The sequence below is a fragment of the Typopeltis vanoorti genome, chromosome 5 (genome assembly GCF_054136105.1).
Source record: "Typopeltis vanoorti isolate ZY-2024b chromosome 5, IOZ_Tvanoo_1.0, whole genome shotgun sequence".
Taxonomy (NCBI): Eukaryota; Metazoa; Arthropoda; class Arachnida; order Uropygi; family Thelyphonidae; genus Typopeltis; species Typopeltis vanoorti.
The window spans coordinates 42161705-42189066 of NC_143553.1; the positions used below are offsets into that span (position 1 = coordinate 42161705).

A 27362-nucleotide genomic window follows, 5' to 3' on the forward strand; every position below is an offset into this window, starting at 1 on the left:
ATACAGCTTTGACTCTTAATTTCCCTCATCTCACTTTTCTGAAGCAATTGGAAGAACACTCAACTCACATGCAAGCTTGAAAAATCAACTACTGTCCAAAATCTAAGGACAAACACTCTATCTGAAGATTTTAACCACAATTTCAGCTTGTGGCAATTTGTATAACTGACAATTTTGAGTAGAATGTAGGTATACATTCAAATTTTCAAATCTCATGCAAAGGGTCACATGGGAGCACTCAACAGGATAAAAAGCAAAAGGGTAAGCAAAATTATGTTTGCAGGAAGTTCTTTTAGTGAAGGAATAAAGTTGCAAACTCGGAAGTCTTGTAATGTTTCAAGAAACCATCTAGATGATTTCCCGCAGAATTACCGATTTGCATTCAGGCTCTGGGCAGAATTTCAAAACAAAGGAATGCTGCCTGCATGCTCCACCACAGAGAATGAAGACAGATTTTTGGTTATAACAGCAAAATGTAATTGATGTACCATTGCAGGTCATCTTGCAAGTAAGCCCCATTCAAGCATGTAGGTACATGGATATCTCAACAAACTGTAGCAAGCTATCTGTAACCAGTAAGCCTATAAACAGTATGCCTGTACTCTGTGTCCCTTTATCCACAGCTCATCGCAGAGCATATTTTCAATGGTGTTGTATTCATAAACACAGGACAAGACACCAATGGGAATGTACTCTTCACAGATGACAGTCATTTTACTCTTTCCTCCGATCCTAGACAACACTTGATCTGGCGTAAAAGTTGTGCTGCTTACCACTGCGAGAATGTTCTCGAAATAGATATAGTGGTGCTAAGGTCATGGTAGAAAGTGGAGAGGCATTATGCTTAATGAACACACTGAGCAGTGCAGATACTTCTGTAGACCAAGGATATTAATCGAATCAAGTGGCCAGCACACTCCCCAGATCTCAACCCCATAGAACACGTTTGGGATGCAATAGGAAGATGCATTGCTGCTTGAAATTCCCTTCCAGAAAACAAACAAGACCTTATACTTGCTTCAAAGAGGGCCACTTGGTGTTAAGCACAGTATGGTGCTGTATCGCAGTTCAGGGTGGGCATATTCTATACTGACATGGCTCTCCACACAGTTTTCTGCAAGCTCAGTACATGAATTTCTTAACTGTGCCTTTGTAAAAAAATGTATTGCAATTTTATTTGCATGAAATTTATAATACAATTTATGTGTAATATAATTTGTTGGCAATAAATTTATGTTCCCATCTGGCTGCAGTCAAGAAAATATTTTCATCTAGAGGTAAAAATGTAATTCTTCCTTATCTTTTGGACGCTAATGTAATACTTCACTGCCAGTATGTATTTTCTCATTAGATCAGCAGGGGATCTGCTCACTTATGTCACCCATCTCTGGAGACAAAGGGCATGGAAAACTATAATAACTTCCAAGTGGTTGCCTTTGATATTGTCAAAGCTTTTGAATGGATGGCCCATAAATTCTGAAATTAGGTTTCCAGATTTATAATTGGACACACACTGTGTATGGTTCCTTATCTTCTCAATATACAAATAATGCTGAGGTCCCACTCTGTTCTTTCCCACTCTCTTCCTATACATCAATGATCTATTCAAGCTGACTACCAATCCAATAGATAATTTCGCTCATAACACACTGCATTCCCTTTCAATTGACAAACTTTGCAATGCATAAATCACTAAAACCTTCAGAATCTTAATCCCTACTACCCTAAATTCACATCTCCAAGGCATTCATCAACAAATTTGGATAACTTTGCCAACTTCAATGGTAGGAAAACAACTCTGTATATACACACAAAAATTCATTTTCGTTCAGTCTTACTTTTGACAACATTGATATTTCTGTGGGTAGTGGTCCTTTTAAGGATATTTAGGATATTAAGGACCACATTAAGGATATTTGCATTGCATTATGAGATACTAAGGCAATCGATGTGAAGTCATTAGCATTTATATACAAGTAACCCAGTGGTGAAATTACTTCATGCAAAGTTTGTTCACTTATACTTGGATAAGGGATGAAACCAACAATATAATTTCTTGGCATCTTTAATTTATAGTATAACCAAGTGAAAAAACTTTCAAGACCATAAGAACAGTTTGTTATAGTGCACAGTTGCAATAGTAAATTTCTTTTAGAATAGCATTGCACCTATGCTACGGCTATGGCATTGAGACTGTCATATTCCATGTAGTATATTTTCTATTATTTGGTATTTTCCTTTGCAATTTCCAATCTGTGGCAAAACTTGACATCATTAAAAATTAAGGTATACTTATTGGGGTGCTTAAGGGTCAAAGCTATATAACTGAGAGGAGATCTCCACATAGCTTTTAAAGGAATGCAGAGAACTGACCAGGGCTTCTGACCTACTGTCCAATCCTCACCTTCTCGTAGTGCACCCCGTTGGGTATCTACTTGGATACTGAATGAACGAGGATGGGCTGGGAATATGGGATTTAGCCAACCAAATTGTATTCTTATTGGTTAAACCAAAATAAAAAATGATGGTACAACATGACAAAATTTCATGCCGGCTAGGGATGTCGCCCGGTTAAACAAGGCCCCTGTTGTTTTCGCCAGGGAACCAGGGCGAACAGCGAAAAGTCAGCTACTGGAACAAATCTGAAAACAAACCCCAACTCAACATTACCAGAGAGTTAGAAGTAAGAAGCCTGAATGGCAAAGAAATGGAGCTAGCTGAGGAATTAGATAAGTACCAGATCGACATAATCGGGGTGACTGAAACAAAAAAGACCAAAACTGGTGAGATCTTTCTGAGCAATAAATACAAAATGTTATATTCAGACAATGACAATCAGGGAAAAGAAAGAGTAGCCATAGTATTCAACACAAAATACGAGGCTAATATTCTTGAATGACAGTCAGTAATGTGGGCAAATATGAGAATGGGGAACTGGACAATGAGACTTATTTGTGCCTGTGGCCCCACAGAGGGTTCTACTAAGGTAGAAGTAGAGGAATTTTTTGACGCTTTAGAAAAAGCAACTGACACAATGAAAAAGGAAAAGTTGGTCCTTCATGGGGATCTAAATAGCAGAGTAGGAAATGATTGTGAGACATACAAAAATATTTTGGGAAAATTTGGAGAAAAGAGCAAAGCTAATAATAATGGCAAATATCTGTTGGATTTCTGCTCAGGACATGGACTGGTTATTACTAACCATGTTCCAACATAAAAATGTGCACAAATTCACATGGAGAGAAGAGGCTAGGAATAAGAAAAGTCTCAGTGACTATGTTATTGTAGATAGTAATGTTTTTCTCCCTGGTGCAGAACACCAGAGTGTACAGAGGATTTGAAATTGGAAGTGATCACTATTTAGTCTTGAGCAGGATAAAATTGAATATCATATTGAAAACAATAACATGTAAGAAAGTTTTAAAGCGAATAAAAGTTGAGCAGCTCTCAGATGTGAACTGTAGACTAAAATACACAAAGATTATTGAAGAAAAAATGAAAGAGTTTGAGAACAGGAATCAAATCTTGAAGATTCAATGGCAAACTCTGAAGAAAACATTGATTGATTCTGCCAGAGAGGCATGTGGTGAGGTTGTCTGCAAGAATAAAAAAATCAGAACTCCCTAGTGGACACAGGAAGTTAAAGAGGCAGTGAAGGAAAATAAGAAAGCATATCAAAAGTTCCTGTCAAATAAGTCAGCTTGTGCTCTTAGAGATTATAGAGACAAATGCAAGAATGCTAAACACTGTGTAAAACTAGCTAAACAAAAGTCATGGGAGGACTTTGACAAGAATATAGAAAATAAATATCAAGAAGGTGGCAAAATATTCTGGAGGTTGTTGAAGAAGCTTAGGAATGGAGGAAAGAGTGCTGTAATTGGAGTTAGAGATGATAAAGGTGACATGAAAACGGGAGAAAAAGATATCCTTGAGGTATGGAGTAATTACTTTGAAAAACTGCTAAATGAAACAAGCAGTGATGACAGCACAGTGGTAAAAAACAATGACCAGGCATGCAGTCAGGAATACATATCCATACTTGAAGTAGAAAAAGTCATCAAAGGCTTGAAATGTGGAAAGGCAGCAGGAGTAGATGATATTCGACCAGAAATGCTGAAGTATGGGGGTATAAGAGTCTTACAGTGGCTGCACTGCATAGTTCAGAAAGCCTGGACAGAGGGACGAATTCCCAATGATTGGAGTAGAGCTCTCATAGTACCCATATATAAAAAGGGAAATAAAACTGAAAGTGAGAATTACACAGGTATTTCCCTACTGAGTGTTCCTGGCAAGATCTATGCAAGTATACTTGAGAAACGATTCAGAAGAATTGTGGAAGAAAAGCTTGGTGAAGAACAAGCTGGATTCAGGCCAAATAGAGGCTGTCAGGATCAGATCTTCACTTTACGACAAATAGTCGAGAAAGCATGGGAATATAACAAAGATCTGTTTTAAGTTTTGTCGATTTGGAAAAGGCATATGATAAGGTGCCAAGAGAGAAGCTATTCAATACGCTGCAGTTATATGGTATAATAGATTTAGTTTAATCCTTTATCCCAGTGAGAGCAAACAAAGTTTGCGCCTGAAAATATCTTCAGGACTAAATATAGTGTTGTACTATCTTATCCAGTAAGTAGTGCAACACCAAGGCAACTCGTGGCAAAGGTGGAGCAAGCTACCAGGCACTTCTAACCCAGTATCTCCCATAATGCAAAACACATTTCCTATGTGGATATGTATACTGTTATGCATTAACGGGATTGGCCATCTACCCAGACTAGTTTCGACCTTTATTGAGGTCTCTTCAGTGGGAGCCAGGCCCAGAGCTGGAGATACCAGGCAGAAGCAGTAGCAAGTCATCTGTGCCTATGGGAGTTGCCAAAAGGTTTATCACCTTTTTTAAAAATTACTCTGGATTTAGAGAAAGATGTTGAAAATTTGTTTATCACTAGGTTAGACTATAATAGATTTAGTTTAATCCTTTATCCCAGTGAGAGCAAACAAAGTTTGCGCCTGAAAATATCTTCAGGACTAAATATAGTGTTGTACTATCTTATCCAGTAAGTAGTGCAACACCAAGGCAACTCGTCGCAAAGGTGGAGCAAGCTACCAGGCACTTCTAACCCAGTATCTCCCATAATGCAAAACACATTTCCTATGTGGATATGTATACTGTTATGCATTAACGGGATTGGCCATCTACCCAGACTAGTTTCGACCTTTATTGAGGTCTCTTCAGTGGGAGCCAGGCCCAGAGCTGGAGATACCAGGCAGAAGCAGTAGCAAGTCATCTGTGCCTATGGGAGTTGCCAAAAGGTTTATCACCTTTTTTAAAAATTACTCTGGATTTAGAGGTTAGAAGTGCCTGGTAGCTTGCTCCACCTTTGCCACGAGTTGCCTTGGTGTTGCACTACTTACTGGATAAGATAGTACAACACTATATTTAGTCCTGAAGATATTTTCAGGCGCAAACTTTGTTTGCTCTCACTGGGATAAAGGATTAAACTAAATCTATTATAGTCTAACCTAGTGATAAACAAATTTTCAACATCTTTCTCTAAATCCAGAGTAATTTTTAAAAAAGGTGATAAACCTTTTGGCAACTCCCATAGGCACAGATGACTTGCTACTGCTTCTGCCTGGTATCTCCAGCTCTGGGCCTGGCTCCCACTGAAGAGACCTCAATAAAGGTCGAAACTAGTCTGGGTAGATGGCCAATCCCGTTAATGCATAACAGTATACATATCCACATAGGAAATGTGTTTTGCATTATGGGAGATACTGGGTTAGAAGTGCCTGGTAGCTTGCTCCACCTTTGCCACGAGTTGCCTTGGTGTTGCACTACTTACTGGATAAGATAGTACAACACTATATTTAGTCCTGAAGATATTTTCAGGCGCAAACTTTGTTTGCTCTCACTGGGATAAAGGATTAAACTAAATCTATTATAGTCTAACCTAGTGATAAACAAATTTTCAGCAGTTATATGGTGTCAATGGGGCATTATATCAAGCAATACTTTGTCTTTATTTGAGTTGTAAGTCAGCAGTTAAAATTGAAGGAAGTACAGGAAGATGGTTTAATGTTAAATCTGGTGTGAGACAAGGATGTACATTATCCCCTCTGTTATTCATTATCTATATGGATCACATTATGAAGGAAAGTGGTATTAAACATGATATCAAAATTGGAGATGCTAATGTCAGCTCTTTGCTTTATGCGGACGATGTTATACTTCTAAATAAATCCGCTACAAGTCTGCAAGATTCTGACTAAACTGAATAGTTGTTGTAATAGATATGGTATGAAGGTCAGCAATAAAAAGACAAAGACAATGAAAATAGGCAGAATTGTTGAAAATGTCAACTGTGTTGTGAATGGAGAACCTGTGGAACAAGTAAAACATTTCAGCTACTTAGGCACGATTTTTACTAAAGATGGTAAATTAAATATAGAAATAGACAACAGAATCAGCAAAGCTGGTATGGTGGGAAGTCAATTGAATAAATTCATATGGAATAAGAGAGAAATTAGTCGGAACACTAAATTAGCTGTATACAAGACAGTTTTCGAACCAGTTTTAACTTATGGATCTGAGAGCTGGGTCAGAAGTAAAACACTTGACCAAAGACTAGAGACCGCAGATACGGGAGTCCTGAGAAAGATTATAGGCATGAAAAGATGGCATCAATGGCAATATCATATTAAAAACTAGGATATTAGTAAACAACTTGACATTGTCGGCATCCTGGAATGCGTTAGGAGAGCTAATCTCAGGTGGTATGGTCACTTAAACAGAATGGGCGAGGAAAGCAAAATTTATTAGCATAAAAGATTAGCAAAACAAGTGTTCTCTGCCAGGTTGGAAGCAAAACGACTCAGAGGAAGACCAAGATATAGGTGGATTGATACGGCACAAAGTGCCTTAGACAACAGAAATATAAGATCTGATAATGTTGGCGTCGTGACAAGTAACAGACTGATTTGGAGGAAAATTGTAGATATGAAGTTAGTAATGATGTAATTTTTTTCATGTAATACTATCATATCCTGTACACCCGTTGAGGGTACATGGCAGGAATTTGATGATGATTACTCAGCTCTGGTGCTGCCATCTTTGCTTTATGTTGTAGGCATGGCTATAAATTATGCACTGGCACTTGCTATGGCTGATATTAGAAAGCTTCCATATTTGGTCTCTAGAGTGGGGTCCCCTGAATATCATAGCCTACCCGCTGTACTATACGTTTACAACCTTTCGTTACATAATAAATAAGTAAAAATTTCAATACAATATAATTTATTCATCTACATAAAAATTTACCTCAGCTGGAGTTAACATTTCACCGCTTTCTTTCTTTGGTGCTGGATACTTGGAACACAGTTCAGGAGTCCAAGAAATCTCCATTTTCTTCTGATACTGCTGTGCATCCAAAGCAGCTAAAGCATATCCACAAATGCCACCTTCATCTTCTACAACAAAGCAGTATTCTGAACTGAGGCGAAGAAAACCTCCTACCAGCCTAGGAAAAAAAAAAACAAACAAACCTGGGTACCAATCCTCTTAAGAGTAAAAGAAACAATATTTTAATGGCATGCAAAGTAGCATTTTTTTTTTTCCCTGCCCAGTCTATGGATTTATTCATCTAAAGCATTTTCAATATATATATTTACATAAACAAAAAAACCTATTCAATCCATCTTTTATTTATATATATATATATATACACCCTCTGTCCAAAAAGAAACCGAACTTTTCAAAAATAGAAGATACCAGTGGCACCCTTCATTAGTATTGTGCAACTGTTTATGACATTTGTTTCATTAAAAGCCGAGTTATAGTGCCAAGAGTGACAATGTTTTGCGAACAGTCGGAAAATGAGTTTCAAACAGAGAGCTGCGATTGACTTTTGTGTTAAACTTGGTAAAAGTTGTACCAAAACGCATCAAATGCTTTACAAAGTATACAGTGATGAATGCTTATCCTGTACAAGTATAAAGGAGTTTAAGTGATTTCAAAGTGGTCGTGAGATGCTTGTGGATGACGAAAAGCTGGGCCATCCAAAAACTGAACTGAGGGAAGTTAACATCCAAAAAGTGTGCGATTTCATCGAAGAAAACCTGAAATCATCCATGAGATTGATTGAAGATGAATTGGGGGGTTCAAAAATCAACTGTGCACAACATTTTGACCGAGAGTTTGGGCGTTCATAATTGAATTCGCGATTTGCACCATCTCATTGTTCAAACATTTTGAGACAGTTTTTGAGCAAAAAACAAGTTTGTGTGTTGGATCACTCACTGTATTCACCTGATTTAGCACCCTGTGACTTCTCTCTCTACCCCCCAACTTCAGTTGCCAATGAAAGGAAAGCGATACGACACCGTTGCTGCCACTTGAAAACATTCAAGCAACAGTAACCATGACCCTCAACAGTATTCCAAAAACCGATATAAAAAAACTCATTTAACGAATGAATTGACCATGTCAAATGCTATATTGAAGCTGAGCTGAGGGAGAGTACATTGATCGAATAAATGATTCGAAAAATTATAATTGGCCTGTGTTTTATTTTCTATCAAAAGTTCGGTTTCTTTTTGGACAGAGGGTGTATGTCTCACCTAGAAAGCACCTGTGTTGCTCAAGGGACGTGGCACATGCTGTATGTGGTGTTAAACCACCTGAAAAAAGAGCATTGGAAGTTAAATTCTAGCTACAGGAGTGTTCACTAAGCTCCCCCCCCTTTTTTTTTTTCCCCAACTGGTTCTGGAGAAGATAGTTGATCTCTGGCATGAGCAAACAAGTGTTTTTCTCCTGGAAATTCGGGTTTTTCATCCCGCAAAAAAAATCAAGAAAATTAACTACAGAAACCACACTATTTTCAGCTGGTAAACATAGTGTTCTATGCTGGTCCCAAGCCCAGATGAAATAGGGGCAATTGAGATGGTGCTGTCTACCTGTAAAAGGGGCTCATGACCAGTGTATCATCATACAAAATAAATAAATAAAAATTGGTGGCTTACAAAATATTTACAAAAATCTTGGCTCATAGGCCTTGTATGACTCTAGACCTAGTGCAATCAAAAGAACAGACAGGTTTTCGAAGTGGCTTTAGTACAATGGACCGTATTCAAGTTGTACAACAGATTATCGAATGGTGTAATGAATATCAGTTACCATTATATCTGTTTTATTTATGACAAAACCTTTGATTCAGTAAAAAACTTGCGCAATACTTAAAGCATTACAAAACCAACAAGTGGAGGAGCTGTACATCAGGACCATCAAATCAACACACAGCAGCAATTCATTTCAATGGAAACATCTCTACCGTGGAAATATAGAGAGGTATAAGACAGGGTGACACAATATCTCCAAAAGTATTCAGAGCGTGCCTAGAAGAAATATTCCAACTTCTTGATTGGGAAGAGAAAGGTCTGAAGATAAATGGAAGCAATTTAAGCCATTTATGCTTTGCTGATGACATAGTTATCTTTACTTCAACTGCACATGAATTACAGACTCGTATCCATGAACTCCAAATTGCTAGCAAAACAGCTGGCCTAAAGATAAACCTAAAGAAGACCCAAGTTATGTTCAATAGCTATGTCCATCCAGAAATAATAAAAATCATTAATGATGAAATTAAACAAATTGATCATTATACTTAGGACAGCAGATATTCATGGAAGAAAATATCATGGAAGAAGTTACAAGCCGCATGATGCTTGGGTTAGAAAGCATTTGGAAAATTACATTCAATACTCAAAGGCTGACTACCATTACGCCTGAAAAGTTTTTAACCAATGTATTCTTCCTATATTGACATATTACTGTGAAACATTGACACTAAAGGCAAAGGAAATTCAAAAATTAAGAACAACACAATTTAGTATGGAAAGAAATATGCTTGATATCACAAGACTGGATCACAAAAGGAATACGTGTATAAAAAATCAAACCAAAATCTGACATCATAGGAAGAGTGAAACATCTGAAGTGCAATGGGCTGGGCGTACTGTTCAAAGATAAGAACAACGATGGACAAAAGCAGTACTGGATCGGATTTCACTAGAGGAAGAATGACCACAAAGCCAACCTAAATCGCAGTGGATTGACGATATCATCAGATTTGCAGGAGTGACGTGCGAAAGGAGAGAGAGTTTTAGAGTAATCTTGGAAAGGTCTTCATCCAGCAGTGGATTGACAATGGCTGATGATGAAAGAATGTTAGAATTACAGACATGGTGGCACTTGTCAGCTGCCTCTCTTTGCCAGATGGCATGTATAATTAGTGATAGTCTTAGACCAACTATCTGATTGGCTACCAGTGGAGGCTGAACTGCCTCCTTGGTCTCCAAAAGTTAGATAAGCTAAAACAGCCTTGCTTACTCCCAATAAGAATAAAAGGAGTTAGCTGATGTGTGTGTGTAATAAGACAAATTAATACCAAAAGCATTTAGGTGTAGCATTTATTGATTTTTAAAAAAGCATTTGATTCAATCTCAACATTAGCTACCTTAGAAACCCTTAAAAATCAAGGAATTGGAAAAACCTACACAGAAAAATTCAACTGCAGCTATAAAATCAGGAACAAACATGAAATTTTCTATAAAAAATGGAGTTACACAGCAAGATGCCATTTCAACTAAATTATTTAAGGCAGCCAGCTCTGGAAAACATTTTTAAAAATCTGGATTGGAAAAATAGAGGAATTATGATAAGTGGAAAAGAACTAAATCACCTATGATTTGCTGATGACATTGTTCTTTTAGGCAACTCTGCAGATCTTCAACAAATTAGCAGTGAATTGAATGCAGAAAATAAAAAGGATTAAATATATACAAAAGGAAAACAAAAATAATGTATAATAAATACATCACTAAAAAGCCATTACAAATGGAACACTACATTATAGTAACCTCCTACATTTACCTAAGACAAAAGATCAGAAAAGAGGAGACTGTGAAGAAATTATACAGGTGACCTTCGTATAACGCAGATGTTAGGTTCCATAGAAATGCCGCGTTATGCGAGACTCAGATCACATAGAAAAAGTAGGGTTATGTTCCGAAATCGTTTTTTTTTTAATTATATAAACAATAATGATATATTGTTGTTTATATATTAATTCAGGTAATTCATGTAAGTTAAGAAAACATATAAACTATGAAACAAATACATAGTATAAACTTATAAAATTACAAATTGTACGTAAACTTCATTGCACATAATGCATAAATGTTTTAGGCAAAATAAAATAAAGTGCATATTTTAATCGTCATTACTGTCTTCAAAACGAACATTTCGTAGTTCTTTATTTATGAGTGGCCGAACATCGTCATCACTTGCAATCTCTTGGACATCATTTGTATAATTCTCATTGCATGCTTCAGCTGGTTTAGTTATCAAGAAGTCAGTAATAAGACCTTGCTTACCACTATGCTGCAAATTTTTTTATTAAGTTCATAATGCAGAGCTAAACAAATATCCAATTGTCTCTTGAATTTTCTGGAGCGCTTCATTGAGGGATCATTATCCGTAAAATAACTTCCTAACTTTCTTGCCAAGTCCAATCCTTCTACTAATTTCTTTAAACTGAATTCTTTCACAGATTCATCACAATCAAAATTTTCGACAGAACTTTCCCTGCCATTTGGTTAGACGTCATCTATTAATCGTACCATTTCCTCCTCATTTAAATCTCTTTTGTCGTCAATTAATTCACTAATTTCGTTTTCAACCATATCACAAAAGCCCTCTAAGTGGCCATTACTATAAAAGTAAATTTTTTACATAAAAAATCATTACATATTGTATGTAACTCAACAGAAAATAAAATGCTCAGCTTGAGATTACCAGACATGATTTTTAATGTCCTTTCCTGGCAGAAAACAAAGATAATTTTCAGTAATAAACAAGTTATACGGTAAACAATTGACATACATGCTTGCTAAAGGGTATTTCCCTTAATATAAATTCGCTACTTATAACTACATCAGCGATACAGGCAGATGCTAATTTAATGAAGATAAAATTAGATTTTTAAGTCACAAGGTGAAAAATATATGAAAAGATAAAGGATTACTACAATTTGTAAATGGTGTTATATCGGAACCGCGTTGAACAAGGGTTACTACAATTTGTAACCGCGTTATATCGAAACCGCATTGTATAAGTACCGTGTTATACGAGGGTTACCTGTACATAGAATTCAACTTGGTAGATAGCCTTTGGAAAACACAATGAAGCACTCAAAGGAAACATCCCAATTCACGTTAAAAGAAAATTATTCAACAGCTGCATACTTCTGGTTGTGACATATGGAAGTGAAAAATTGACCAACAAGTTGAGGATACTTTAGATTAACCAGAGGAAAATGGAAAGACTACTACTACTACTCAGTATTACCATAGAAAGTGTGTTACTTGGATCAGAGCTAGACTAGGGTGAGAGGCATAACTACCATTAAAATGGCAATGGGCAGGTCATATTGCAAGATATAATCCTCAAAGATGAACAAAGCTAATATTTGAATTATCCCAGAGATAGAGAGCTACAGGAAGACCAAAGAGATGGCTGGAATTCAATGGCATAGAAAAAGATCAATATAGAAACGAATGAAGAACTTTGAGGGAGGCCTTTATCCAGCAGTAATCAGAAAATGGCTGATGTCGATGATATATATATATATATATATAAGGATAATTTGTTGTGGTGACAATGCATATCAATGAACTGCCCATACAGGGCATTTATTTGCTTATAGGCATTATGGCCTTTTATGTGTATGTGTGGGGATAATACAAAAAAAAGTGTTTTTGGACAAATTTTCTCTGTTTTATAGTGAAAAAAATCATTTGAAAACTCAGGTCTTTCCAGTGCAAAGGTACCACACGGGTACTTAAACATGTTACAGAAGTACTATAAAAATAATGAAGCTTTGCTTCTTACTATACATATAAAAGATTTTGAGTGAGGCTAATTCCAGAATGTACATCATATCGTTTGTCTGAAAATTGCTTTCTTGTCTAACACAGAATGAAAATTCCAGAAAATGTTCCTTAATTGTGTTGTGTCCCATTTTATGATTTTTATTCTATCTAGTAATTTCCTCTTATCTATGTTCTACTATTATCTTTGCTCGAGATATCACCAAAATGTTTACTAATACTTAAGTTATTTCTCCCCATAGTACCCCTAATATTTGTATTTATACTGCGCCTTTTCGGATATTTAGTTTGAGATATTATATACAAAAACAAGGAGAAAAAACTAAAATTTGTCTGAAAGTGAAACAATGTTGCAGTCGTGACACTTTATCTCGTTTCTTAACACATTAATTTCCCACGTGATTAGGTTCGTATTTTTCAAGTGGTGCATTGGACAGCAATTTCAGACAACTCTTTTATCATTGAACAAAGGTTTATTAAATTCCTTGACATGGTACAATTCAATTTTTGTGATTAATCAATTTAATGCTAAACTAAATACTTACAAACTAACATTAGCTTATTACAAGTAATTAGGCTATGATCCTATAATGGATATTACGATCATGTCGCCATAACAATTCAACACATAAATTCATTTGACATGGACAAATAAGATTAATTCACACTATTTAACTATTCAAACTTAAGTAGATTAACTAAACCATTTACTGCACTAACACATAACTATGACATTTTAACTTTCCTATACATTACAATAGACATGCAAAATTCTTAGGACACTTAATTATTCATATAACATTAACACTAGCCAGCTTACTTTTAATATGTTCTGTCATATGTTCAGATACTAAAGTCCTAGTATAAATTTTCCTTGGTCACTTCAACAGTTCCATATTAGAATAATGATACTTATTGCATACAAATTTTAGTTAACATTAGATATATTTTACAGTACCTTTCTTTCTTGAGTTTTTCATATGGGCCTTTACCTTTTTCTGATTGAACTAGCTTGGTATAACCTCTCCGATAATCTGCTACTCCTACGTTCCCTTTGGAATTGAACTATGTTTACAAGGTCTTAAACTTTCGTAATTCAGGACACACTTTGAATCATCTATATGACGGCTGTGCGACTCACGACATGGATATCGATATCTTTATAGCTTTCTCGTGGTTGTCACTGAAGTTGAAACATAAAGAACGTGTTTCCTTTTCTTTGACTCTATGGCATTCTTCGCTTCTTACATAGGAAATCCGGAATTGAAATCCCGCTCACTTTTGTTTCCATGTTGTGACGACGGAGATATAACCCCCAATCTCCACTCAGGAAAACAGTGTGAAACCTATGCCACGGAGCTCGTAGAGAACTCCTTGGGAACAGAACCAAAACAAAAACCAAAAAGCCCTATGGGGGGGGGGGGTTTCCAACCCTTTTATACCTGCTCTCCTAACGGCACCTTTTTTAACTTCTTTTCTCCGCCCCCTTCTTGATTTTACTTCACTGACCAATTAGGGTGGCGTTTTTCTGCCAAACGTCCTTTGGTCGGCGAGCCAAACGATGTCTCAATCCGGGAATCGGCCCTGAGCGATAGTCTGTTGTTTTTCTTCCGTTAGCCTCTAACTTAATCTCCTTTCCAAATTTTTTCTATGAATTCTCTTAATATTTTAATCTCTAGCCTCTCACATACCATCTCTTATGACTAATCCTTTTCTGTCTTATTTAGTTAAATTTTCTCTTTTAAATCATATCACAATATTAATATATTCTTTCTTTTGTTAGTTAGTTCAACAAACACCTTTATATTTTATATATTTTATTGGATGCAAGGATATTTCTTTTTCTTTTAAATAATTCATCTTTTAGCTTTAACGCAGGGTTTTTAATTTATTTGCTCTTCATGTTACACCATGATAGCTGAGAATTCTATATTCTCAAGATATCAGGGTGTAACAATTGTTTTTTGAGGATATCAATGAAGTATGAATTATGAAGTATAAGTATGAACTGCATACAGTACCATAAGGAAAACATGAGGTGATTTGAGGCAGATCACAAGAAAGGTTAACAAGGTACACATAAGGTAATAATGCGAAATCATAACCGGGTGCAAATAATGCTGACGTATAGCTTTGAGCCATTACTGGTCCTATCATTATGTATCGTAAAAGAATAAACAACAGTTTAAAACTGGTTACCTCCCAGTATTTTGTCTTTATCATAAAGACATTATCCAGGTTAGAGTTAATTAACAGTAATGCATAGAAGCACTATAATAATGTAGCACACTTTCTGGCACCTCAATCAGAATGGTCAAAACAAAAATCAACTGCAACATCCTGGTTGTCATAAGAGGCACTCTGGTAGGATTTAAAAAAAAACAACAAAAAAAACTACATGGTCACTCTCTCTAATTGAAGCAGAGTGTCTACCTTGATAACTGATACATCTTCTGATGCTATTACCAGAATCTAATACTCTCAAGCCCCTGATCCCCCTCTATAACATGCTTCTTCACGTAATTATCCCTTAGCAATTGTATAAATTACACTTCCATTTTGCCATGCCTACCTTTCCTCCCATCTGTGTTCCCATAGCTGAAATACCCAATAATACCCATCTTGGCCTGTGTCAATTTGCCAATGCATGGCATCCACATCTTTCTGCGGAGGCCCTGGTTTATAGCATCAACCAACAATATATTTTGTCCTGTTGGCCTCTATCTCACACTAGTTAGAATCAGATGAACCATCTCTCCCATAACATAAAATCTTCTTTCACTTCTAATTCTGTTGGTTGAAATTCTCTTGCTATTAACAACACCCAACATCCTGTCCTGTTTCCTCAATTCTCCTTAAAAATACAATACCCTTTACATTATATCCCTGTAATTACTGTATTTGCCAGCGTATAAGATGCACTTTTTTTCCTTGAAAATAGGTCTGAAAAACAGGGTGCATCTTATACGCAGATACTCAGTTTTTTCTGGAAATTTTCTCTGTTCCAAGTTATGCGATTTCTTTCTTGCTTCCTTGCGGTGTGTGAGAACATTCCAGATAACTTTCTTCTCAGTCTTCATTCTCTGTTCAGCAGATATATTAATGGTGGTTCTCTCTCTCTCTCTCTCTCTCCAAACATCTAACTCCAAAACAATTCATATTGAGTCCATCAAGCATATACAAGTCCTTTCATCCATCAAATTCACTCCATGTGCATCTATAAACTGCACATTTTCCTCATTAACTTATTAGCAAGCAGTGCTTTCTGAATTCAGCCCTATCATACTGAAGTAACAGACTCACAATCTATGATTTCTCAATTTAATCAGTCTCTTTCACACCTTCTCTCATTGCATAATTTTCATGTTTCAGATCATTCACATGAGCCAAAACAATCAATTCTTTGGCTCCTCCCTTCTGCAAACTAACAGTCTCCGTAACATCTTTAACCTTTGCACCTACGAAACATGTTTTTATCTCTTTCTCATTAAATATACCTCTTATTACTAATCTCCATACAATACCTTCTCCTGACTCTGTTTCTTGAACTTTCATAGTTTTCCTATTCACTTTTTCTTTCATTCTCCCGCCTGATGAATTATACAGTCCAGTCAATTCGCTCTAGCTGATGTTTTGTCCTGAAGGATGCTGTGCAAGCATTTTCTTTCACGCTTTACTATCACATCATCCGCGCCATGTTCAGCCATTTCTTTCGTGCTCTGATTGATATTTCACACAATATCATTCACTCCTTCCACATCGTTTACAACACTTTCACAATCTTGCCTTTTCTCCCACTTTCAACACAACTCGCATTTCTTGCACATGAAGCATTTTCAACACACTCTCTCCCTCCTGCAAATTCAATGAACAAGGAAGCCTTATCCATGAAAACACTTTCTGAACAATAACGTATATTACACACACACACACAGAACTTTGTATTCTAAAGCAATGGTTCTCAAGTGCTGACATCAAGCTCATAAATATTAACATTTTTATTTATTAAATTTAAACATTAAAAAAATATATTTTATATGTAAAAAAAAAAAATCATATAGACTTTTAAAACAGTGAAATTCAATGGTATGAGCCATGACTGTTCATCCAGAATACCAGCGTTTTAATAAACATACTAGGTTTACTTCAAATACTGACAGAGATTTGTCAATATTTGTTAGCCCTTCTTTTTCTAAGCTGCTAAGGATGCTGACACACGACATTAAACTGAAGGATATGTAGCTATAAAATTAATTTCATGAAAGTTGGAGGTAAATATGAATGGCTTCGAAGCCAACCGAAGTCGGTCAATAAAACCAAATATTAAAAAATGAAAGATTTTGCATTCATGGTTAAGTTGCAGTAGGAATATGAATGAACTCATCTTTTAGAGGAAAATAACTCCAACTATTGATGTAAATTGTTTGGCTAGTGAAACTAGGTAATGTTTTTCATCAAAAACTGAAGGAATATTAAAATTGTCAAAAACTGACTTAGCTCTATTAGTTTCTGAACTTTTTTATTTTATAGTTAGAACAGAAATTGTAGATGCAATAATTTCATTCCTTTAAATTTATTGAGACAGTACAACATTTTCATAAACAGCAGTTGCATGCTTCTAAGGAAAGTTATTTTTTAGTGAAGTTCATTGTTTGTTATGTGCAGCATTCAATAATCATTATATAATCGCCTAATTTATGTTACCTGTGTTTTCTTTCCATCTCTCATCTATTATTTTTATTGGGTGTAGATTTTAATGTAAACTGAACTTCCAAGCTGCAAAACTGATTCAAGTTTTGGTAATTTTTCTTTTCTGTGACTGTGTTACTTCATTAATAAAAAAAAAGTGTATGCATTTTATTATATATTTCTATTCCTTATTAATAATTTCAGTATGGATGTAAGAAAAGTTTTGGTAAGAAAAGAACAGAAGATGAAATTTCAGAAACAGCAGTGAGCACAAGTGCTGAAAATGATACAATTATCAATATTTCATAGCTACCATTGAAATGGAGCTAAAATCTTTGAGAAGAAAAAAAGAACTTAAAAAAAAAAGTTAAATACATTTCTTGCCAAGAATGGCAAGAAATGTATTTAACTATATTAAATGAAACAAAAAAGATGTAACCAAAGCATTTGTGCTGTTTGTAAAATGACTATTCATCAAATTAAACCTTATGCTATGCAGCATCATTACAACACCCAGGAGGTGGAAGTAGAGAAAAAAAAAAAGTGGCCAATTCCACATTTATGTAGCATATATAATAAAGGACATAGCTTCACAAACAAAGGAAACAAATGACTATTTTCTCTAAAGAAATAATAAATCATATTTAGAATCTTTAAAAGTGAGTTTTTTTTTATAGGAAAAAAATCTCAAACTTTTTACTAAAGGTGAATATTTGAAACTGGCTGTTTTAGATGTAGAGCCTGAAAATAGAATGTCTGTAAATATGGCACTCAGCACTAATTTAATTCAATAACAAATTAAGAAATTAGGTGTGGTTATTACAGGCAAAGAAGTGATAAATATTTATTTTATATATATATATGATTAAATTTGATAAATAAGAATCCTAAAAAATATAAGACTTATTGATAAACTGACCATATTTTTAATCCGTACATATGTTCGTACAATATTGCCTACCGATTTCGCTAGTAACTGACTAGCTTTTTCAAGGCTTGCACAGTACAAAAAAAAATTGATAAATGCAAAAAAGGTTTAAGAATACAAAAAAACATTAGTACCTGTTAGGTAGCTAAGATAACACGTTCGTGTGACATGTCTATATGAATTGTGATTTTCTACTAAGTATCAAGAACACACGTTACATGCCAGCACGTAATATGATTATTCGCGTACTGTAGTTCTGTTGAACTGAGAGAATTAATTAGATTTTTCCAAGTATTGTTCAGTATGGCCCCTTGATTTCTGTTTAGGTTGCTGCCTGTATGTAGCACTACTGCCTCTTTTTTGAATAATCGATGTCTGTAATCATCAACTACTTAGGGCATAGAGCTGTTATCCCAGTCTACAGTGTGGTTCGAAGTTGAAAAGTGATGTGCTAAACCAGAGGTGATTGTTCTGTTGTGATTTACATCGTCAACATGTTTTTTCTGTCTTATTTCCAGGCTTCTTGAAGTGGCTAAGCACAAGATCTTATATTCCTATCTTTTAAGACACTTTTTACTGTATCAATCCATCTACATCTTGGTCTTCCTCTGGATCTTTTTCCTGCCAACCTGGCAGAGAACACTTGTTTTGCTAATCTTTCCTCTCCCATTCTGTTTGTAACCATACCACTTGAGATTAGCTCTACTACAACATTCCTGAATGCTAACAATAGTAAGTTCTTTCCTAGTATTCTCATTTTTAATGTGATACTGCCAGTATCACATTAAAAATATGCCTGCCCATATGGGAGCATCACTGGAATAAATGTATTAATCTTAAGGGAGATTATGTTGAAAAAAAAATTTTTTTTTTGAATTATAAATCTGTGTTTTCATTGTTAGGCCTAGAACTTTTCAGACCACCCCCATATAAGCACATATATTTTAGAATAGGCTAAAATAAATTGATGACGACAAACTTAGTGAAAAACAAGCTGAGACAGGTCAAACAATGAACTGCAAGATCAAATTTTTATTTTGAGACAAATAACTGAAAAATCATGGTAATATAACAATGAATTCTATTTGCTTTTGTAAATATTTAAAAGAAAAAGAAATGTTATTCAAAACTCTGGATATACAGAAACCTTGGACTACAAACAGAGTGATACAGAAATACCAGCAATCAGAACTGAATTTAAAAGAATTTTTTTCTGTGAAATTCAGAAAAGAAGGTTGTTTCATATAAAGCAAAATGAAAAAAGGGTTGTCAACTTTGCTGATGTATAATGCCATCCATAGCTTGGTTTTGACAATGTCCTTTGGAGAGATCTGGATTTGAATCCTGCTAGGATATAAAAAACCTTTATCAGGGCTTTTCAACTGAAGATAAGTTAGCTGGTCTCATAAGGTGGAAGGGTTTTTCTCCTCCAACAACATGCAAACCAGCTGAGAGAACAGATACAATTTACAGATAAAAATACATTACAACCAGTGGTGAACTATAAGGGGATCGCACGAGCCTTTTGTTAAATTTTTCTCAAATTTGTGAGCCCCTTGTTCTTCTTGTTTACTTTTTATTTAAAAAAAAAAAACATAATTTTTTTGAAATATATTAAGCCACAAACTCGTATGGTAACCTAACAAAAATTAGTCTATTCAGCAGTGTATAGATTATTTGTTATATATCCAAAGTATAGATTGTTCCACTGGACATTAGTTCTGGGTTCGTCAGTACACCGATGTATAACAATTGTATAACGATGTATAACAAAAAAAAAAAAAAAATTCAGATTTAATGACGATAATAAATTTAGTTTAATCCTTTATCCAAGTGTGAGCAAACAAAGTTTGTGCCTGAAAATATCTTCAGGACTGTGGTAAGGTAGTACAACACCGGGCAACTCGTAGCAAAGGTGGAGCAAGCTACTATCACTCCTATCTCAGTATCTCACATAATGCAAAACACATCCCCTTGCAGATAGATGTATGATGTTATGCATTAAGGGAAAGGCCACTACCCAGAACTAGTTTTGACCTTTATTGAGGTCTCCTCAGTGGGAGCCAGGCCCAGAGGTGGAGATACCAAGCAGAAGCAATAGTGAGATCATCTTTACCTATAGGAGTTGCCAAATGGCGTGCCACCTTTTTATTAAATTACTCTGGATTTAGAGAAAGATGTTGAAAGTTTATTTTTCATTTGGTTAGAATAAATTCAGTTTAATCCTTTATCCAAGTGTGAGCAAACAAAGTTTGCACCTGAAAATATCTTCAGGACTGGGGTAAGGTAGTACAACACCGAGAAACTCATAGCAAAGGTGGAGCAAGCTTCTCAGTATCTCCCATAATCCAAAACACATCTCCTTGCAGATAGATGTATAATGTTATGCATTAAGGGAAGGGCCACTACCCAGACTGGTTTTGACCTTTATTGAGGTCTCTTCAGTGGGAGCCAGGCCCAGAGGTGGAGATACCAAGCAGAAGCAATAACGAGGTCATCTTTACCTATAGGAGTTGCCAAACGGTGTGCCACCTTTTTATGGACACCTTTTTTTTAGCACAAGAAAGACAATAAGAATCGATATTGTTCTGTAATTATTCCTTAGTAAAGTAGCATTGCTATATGAACAATCATTATATTGAGGAGGATGAGGGAAAATAGTATTAATCATTAATATAACTACTACTACTACTAATAATAATAAATTGATTCTTTGATGTACATATTTTTTACAATATAATAATAAAATATACAGGAATTCAGAGTAAAAATATTGGAAAACTTGAAAAAATATCATTCCTGAAGATTTTTCAATCATATTTCACTTATTTACTCCTGTTTCTGTTATTCCTCAACGACAGGAGTGCCACATGCACTTATCTCCCGAATAACCACGAAAGCAAGTAATTGCAGTTAATAAGGGGAGGAATAGGCTAAGAATACTGATGAGTATATGCATGGGTATATTTCTGAGTTTTGAGGAGGTGATCGGTGCAGTTTGTTAAAAAAAAAAAAAAAAAAAAAGGTTAAAATATTCTCTAGGAAAATAATAAATTAGGAATGATGAATAAAGATTCATAATAAACAACCTGTAAACATTTTTGAAGCATATTCATTTGTTGTTATATTTAGATGAGCAGCGGTTGGAAGTCTTATTCGACCTCTGAAGGATGCCAGTGGTCGGCGGACCATAGTTAGAAAACACAGTGCTAAAGGAAATTGGAATTGGGTTAAGTTGTTCTGAATTAAGGTCGAAGCAACTGGCCTTAAATCACTGCGTGTGTATTCCTATTTGGTTCGCTTGTTTTTCGGCAAGGAAAAAACCTTCCATTCTCGTATGAGACAGGCTAACTCACCTTCAGGTGAAATGCTTTAATAAAGGCTCTTGGCATCCTTGATAAATGTAGGATGCTGAAGTCCTTTTCAGCAGTTTCATTAAATGAGCTGTAGAATTTTTCTCTTCTCGGTTTCTGCAGTTTTGTAGAAAATAAGTTTAGGATAGAGGACTTTTTTTTATACATTCACACCAAGGTTTTTTTGTAGTCTTTCATTTTCTAGAGATGAGATGTTTCTTAAAGTTGATTTTTCTGTTTTGGAATTTTCGAGTTGGTTCGAAAAAATGGCGCAACAATGTGATCATGCGTGATCGCATTATTGAGCCATTTTTTCCATGAGGAGAGATTTTTTCCATTACGAGAGTGGCATACCTAAATATGCTAGAGAAATTTGTATTTCCCCAGATTGAGAATGTGTAGGGCCTCATTTTCCAACATGATGGAGCAACTCCACATTATGGCGACTGCACAGAACGGGCTTGCTGATGTTGATCAGCCATGTATGTCGCAAGCAATTAAATTAATTTCCTGACTACTTTTATTTTATCAGGCATTTCATAATCCAATAAATATACTGTATGCTATTACAATGAAATACCAGAAATATTTGTACATAAAAATTATTTCATTTAGAATTAGTTCATAGTCATTCTTATTAATTTTAGTGGTGAGCATTTATTGGAACTATTTTTTATTTATAATAGTTATAAAAGGAAATGAAGGAGGAAGCAAGAGACAGAGGAAATTGGGGGAAGAGAATCTGCTGAGTTATACCATTGGACCTGTCAAGTGACAGAACACTATAATGATAATAATAACTATTATTATTATATGACACCCTCTCAGGAGTACAAGTAATAGAGGAAGGGCCGTTGCTCTACAACTCACCGTCTCCACCACTTCATCCACCAACTACACAGAATGCCGTGTACTTATTTTTGTCTGTATGTGGGGTGAAAAACCCTAATTTCCATGAGGAAAAACTCTGCAGCAAAGGTATGAGATGGACTAAATCAGCTTTAGTTGAAAAAGCTCATATAAAATTTCTCTATCACGACGAGAATCGAACTCAGATCATTTCGTATCAAAAATCGCAATTCCGCCATGTTTATTTTACATATATTCAAGAATGCGTATGTGCATAATACCTAGAAGAGAGTCGAACGTTTTTACTAATGCGAAGTTAGATCATAAAACCCATTTACTCACTGATAATTTTGTTTATACTTCTGCCTCATTGACAATCAAAAATTAATACCGTTTGTTTTTAGAGAAATGAAACTTGTAATAAAAACATTCGAGATTCATTAGTGTGTTTGTTTTAGGAATTTGCTAACAGTTAAGATTCTATGACAACTAATTTAACTCAGTTCTCGGATCTTCCTTGTCAGCAACAGCACCTGGGTGGAAATTTAGATATTCACGTAATAAATGGTGTTTAAGTAATACATGTAAATGAGGGAAAGAAAAGTGAAACATTCATTGCTAATAAGTAAATAACACCTGTGTAATGGAAGAAAAGTCAGTTTACTGATAAAAGATTTCAAAAACTATATTTTCCCCGCTTCTGAATAACGTCGATTAGGTGTTAATATAGTGTCAACAGTAACAAAATTTCACAAAAAGTGGTTGTCTTTTTGTGAAACTGACTTAGATCTACTTTTCGATGTACTGTATTTGTTTAAATGCAAGCACTGTGAATTTTGGCAAACGCGATTGTTAAGTGCGAAGTGCAAGCTTTCAGAAATGTATCAGTGGTAATTGATGCAATTTTCCTACAAGTTGTGCCAATATTAATTACAGTTTCCTTATATTAAATTCGAACTTTTACAAGAAAACATTGTCCATTCCATCAAACAGTTAAATTTTAAAAGCTGAATATTCGAATTGTTTTTATTCATTCCATGTTTTGAAATGTGTGCTTCTATCACTTTCGGTCAAGAGACTAATTATATTTACTCTACCACGCTACCTCCCACTGTTCTCCCCGTACAAACAATGTAGACATCTTGTACTTGTCATTCATATCTGAACTACAACCGTTCTTGAAGATAATAAACAATGTGCGCTGCCATTTACTTTTACAGCAGTGGCGTAGCTAGAGGGGGTGCGAAGGGGGCGGTCCCCACCGGGCGGCACTTTGAACCTTTTTGAACTTTTACAGTTAATTCTAAAATACAGTCTCAAGAACTCATATCCAAGTATCGTAATACTACTGGGAATTTTACTCACAATTGCTGTAAGTGTTGCTAGTTGTGAGAGGAGTTTTTCTAAATAAAACTGATTAAGAATTACCTACATTACTATGAAATAGACTTCGCCAATGTCATCGACAATTTTGCTAACCGAAAAGCAAGAAATATAACATTTTAGAATGTTGAATTAAAGTTTTACTTCAAAAGTAAACACGTGTTTTAATTTATTTCCCTATACGTCGTTTTGACTTTCTGTAGTATTTTTGGTGTGTATTGAGAGGGGCAACAAAAGCTCTGGCTACAACACTGTTTTACAGACCGCAAAGCGGGGGATATAATGTTTATTCTCATTATTTCCGGTAGCCATAGTGTTATTCTCTTTGCTTCTAAGTTCTTATCGGAACACTTCTGCTATGCAAACTGAACGTACAAATATTCAAATCACTTATCTGTTCGCAGTTTTTGCTTTCTTGAAATTCAGGTTTCTTTTCTTTTTTTAAAAATCCTTATTAGGTTACTTTTAAGTAAAATTAATTCTTGTTCTTCTTCATATCATGGATTTTGGGCCAATTCGTCTTTTCCAAGCCAACCCATGTCATCGCTTTCTTTGTCTTTCCATTCTTCTCCTTTTTCATTTATTTTATATCCGTCTAGTTGGCAGTCCACTATTGTCCATTGAATTTATATGTTCTAATAATTTTTGTTTATATTTACTTATATAGAACTTAATTGATTTCATATTCAGAATGAAAAATTTCATTTGTTTTATGGTCTCACTTGGTATATCCAGCTCTTTCCTGAGAAACATCACTTGTGTTCTTTGAATCTGTTTTTTCATTCTTCTTTTATATGGTCTAGGTTTTACTTCCATGGAATAAACTTGGCTTAAATAGAACATGATATAGTCTGATTCTGGTGTGTTTTTATCTCAAGGATGGTTTATAAAATATATTAATCAATATGCCGTTTACTTTAACGAAATGTCTATTTTTTTTTAATCTTCATTTGCATCCCAGGTATCTGCACGTTTTCACTTATTCTAATATTTTCTTATGTACCACTATTTTAGTCTTATTATTGGGTTTTCGCCTTTGAAATCCATTATTTTTGTCTTTACTTGGATATTCCCATATTATACTGTTCTGAAATTTCATTTAATGATCATACTGAAAACTCTGTAGATCATCTTCTGATGTAACTAATACAATTTGATTCTTTGAAGTCATTAGCCTCTATATACAAGTAGCTCATACGTGAATTTATTTCACGCGCAAAACTTTGTGTTGCCTACTTGGGAAAAGGATTAAAACCAAGTATAAAATTTCTTGATATCTTTAACGTATAATAAACCCATGGTTATAAAAAAAAAAAAAAAAAAAAAAACTTTTTACATCCAGAGATTTTTTATTAATAAAATCAAGCACCTTTTGTCTACTTATGAGAAATATATGACTTCTGAATTACTTCAACCTTGGTATCTCTCCCCATTCAGGCTCCCACTGATAAGACCTCAATAAAGGTCGAAACTGGTTGGTAACTTGATTCCAGGGGAGCAGAGTTTTTGCTCTCTTAAGGTTTTTGCCTTGGGGAGCTTTGAGCATCCACGGATTTGGATCCATTGGAGGTGGCCTGTAATAGGGCTTCCTTGGCTGATGCTTTTCCCTGGAATATGGGCTGTTCTGCTTGGTGGTAGGGTTAGCCTATCACTGAGCAGAGACACCGCTGAGTTAAATCATCCTTCAGGTCGCTTAAATATTGAAACTAGTCTGAGGAGTGACCATTTCCATTATGCATGCCCGAAAGGGGGTGTGCTTTGCATTATGGGATTCATACACATTAAGGTGAGTGATATGAAGTCATTAGCCTCTCTATACGTAGCTCAGACGTGAATATATTTCACGAGCAAAACTTTGTTTTGCTTACTTGGGAAAAGGATTAAAAACCAAGTATAAGGAAGTCATTGTTGCTCCGCATCCATAGCTATCTTTAAGCTATACATGTCCCCTAGGTGGTGCTAAATAAGCAACAGCAATAGGTAGCCAGTCCATCCTAAGGATCTCCTGGCCAAATTCATGATGTCTACTGAATATATAAACCAAATATAAAATTTCTTGGTGTCTTTTACGTATAATAAACACATGGTAAAAAAAAAATTTCTCTCTCTCTCTCTCTATATATATATATATATTAAAAAGCAGAAGTGATAGGATACATTCTTGTCATACTCCACTTGGTATGTCTTTTTATTCTGATATTTGTTCTAATTTGACTGCTATTCTATTTCCTGTGTTTATTTTGTGAATAAGCTGTAAGAGCTTTTTTAATATATTTAGATTGGCAACATCTTAAATAGGTTTCTCTAATTTTCTCAAAGGGTTTTCATAATCAATGAAGGCCACATCTGTGTTTCGTTTAGAAATTTTTTCTTCGCTTTTTCATTAAGGTTTTTAGAGCGAAATTTGAGTCTGTGCAAGATTGGTCTTCCGGAATCCATTTTCATTCTGGTAGTTTGATCTCTACAATAGTGGTTAGCTTCACTTTTAATATTCCAGCATATGGCAGAATAACTCTACCCCTAATTATAGCAGTCATCTTTACTTCCTTTTTTTTTTTTAATAAACAGAATAACCAGTGTTTTTCTAGTTGCAAACAAACTAAGGTACATATTGTATATAATGCATCACATTAAATGCATAGCAGGGGAGAATGCTGGTCTTGAAATTCACGCTTGCTCTTGTTATCATTCAGGGAGTGAGAGGTGTGATTGAAGTCTGATTAGCGGAATAATGAATTACTGACCATTTAAAACTATATATTTAGAAATTTATGTACATTTAATTATAGAAATACAACATTTATTTTACAAATGATATTCTATCTTTTTCAATTTAGCTACTTGAATATAAATTCTACCCTATGGTTCTTCTTTATGAACTGGTCAATAACATCATCATAAAAAGTTGGTTGTAACTTAATTTTCCCAAGCAACATGCACACTTGTAAAGGCTGGCTGAAGGTCACTGGCAAGAGCTACTTTCACTGGGTATGGTATGTTTTTAAGATGACGTGAAGGGAGTGGAAATGGCTATGCGCCCGCATGAAATCACAGTGCTGCAGCGAGGACCTGGAAGCTCATACAACTGATTAAGCCAAGGTAGCTTTGACCAGACCAGTAAGCATTGGCCTTCGATACACAACGCAAAGCTCAATTATTGCCGTGCAAACTTAAGACGTCTCTTTTCTGTCTACAAAAATAAAAGC

General features: G+C 35.1%; 1 protein-coding gene across 2 annotated transcripts in view; it reads right to left on the minus strand.

Annotated features, from left to right (window-relative positions):
- Positions 1–27362, minus strand: part of Oga (O-GlcNAcase) — a 375302-nt gene that overhangs the window by 44702 nt on the left and 303238 nt on the right. For both annotated transcript variants that reach the window (XM_090392376.1, XM_090392375.1), the window contains one exon: positions 7325–7523. In XM_090392376.1, the coding sequence (XP_090248502.1) occupies positions 7325–7523 (199 nt within the window). The remainder of the gene's footprint in view (positions 1–7324; positions 7524–27362) is intronic.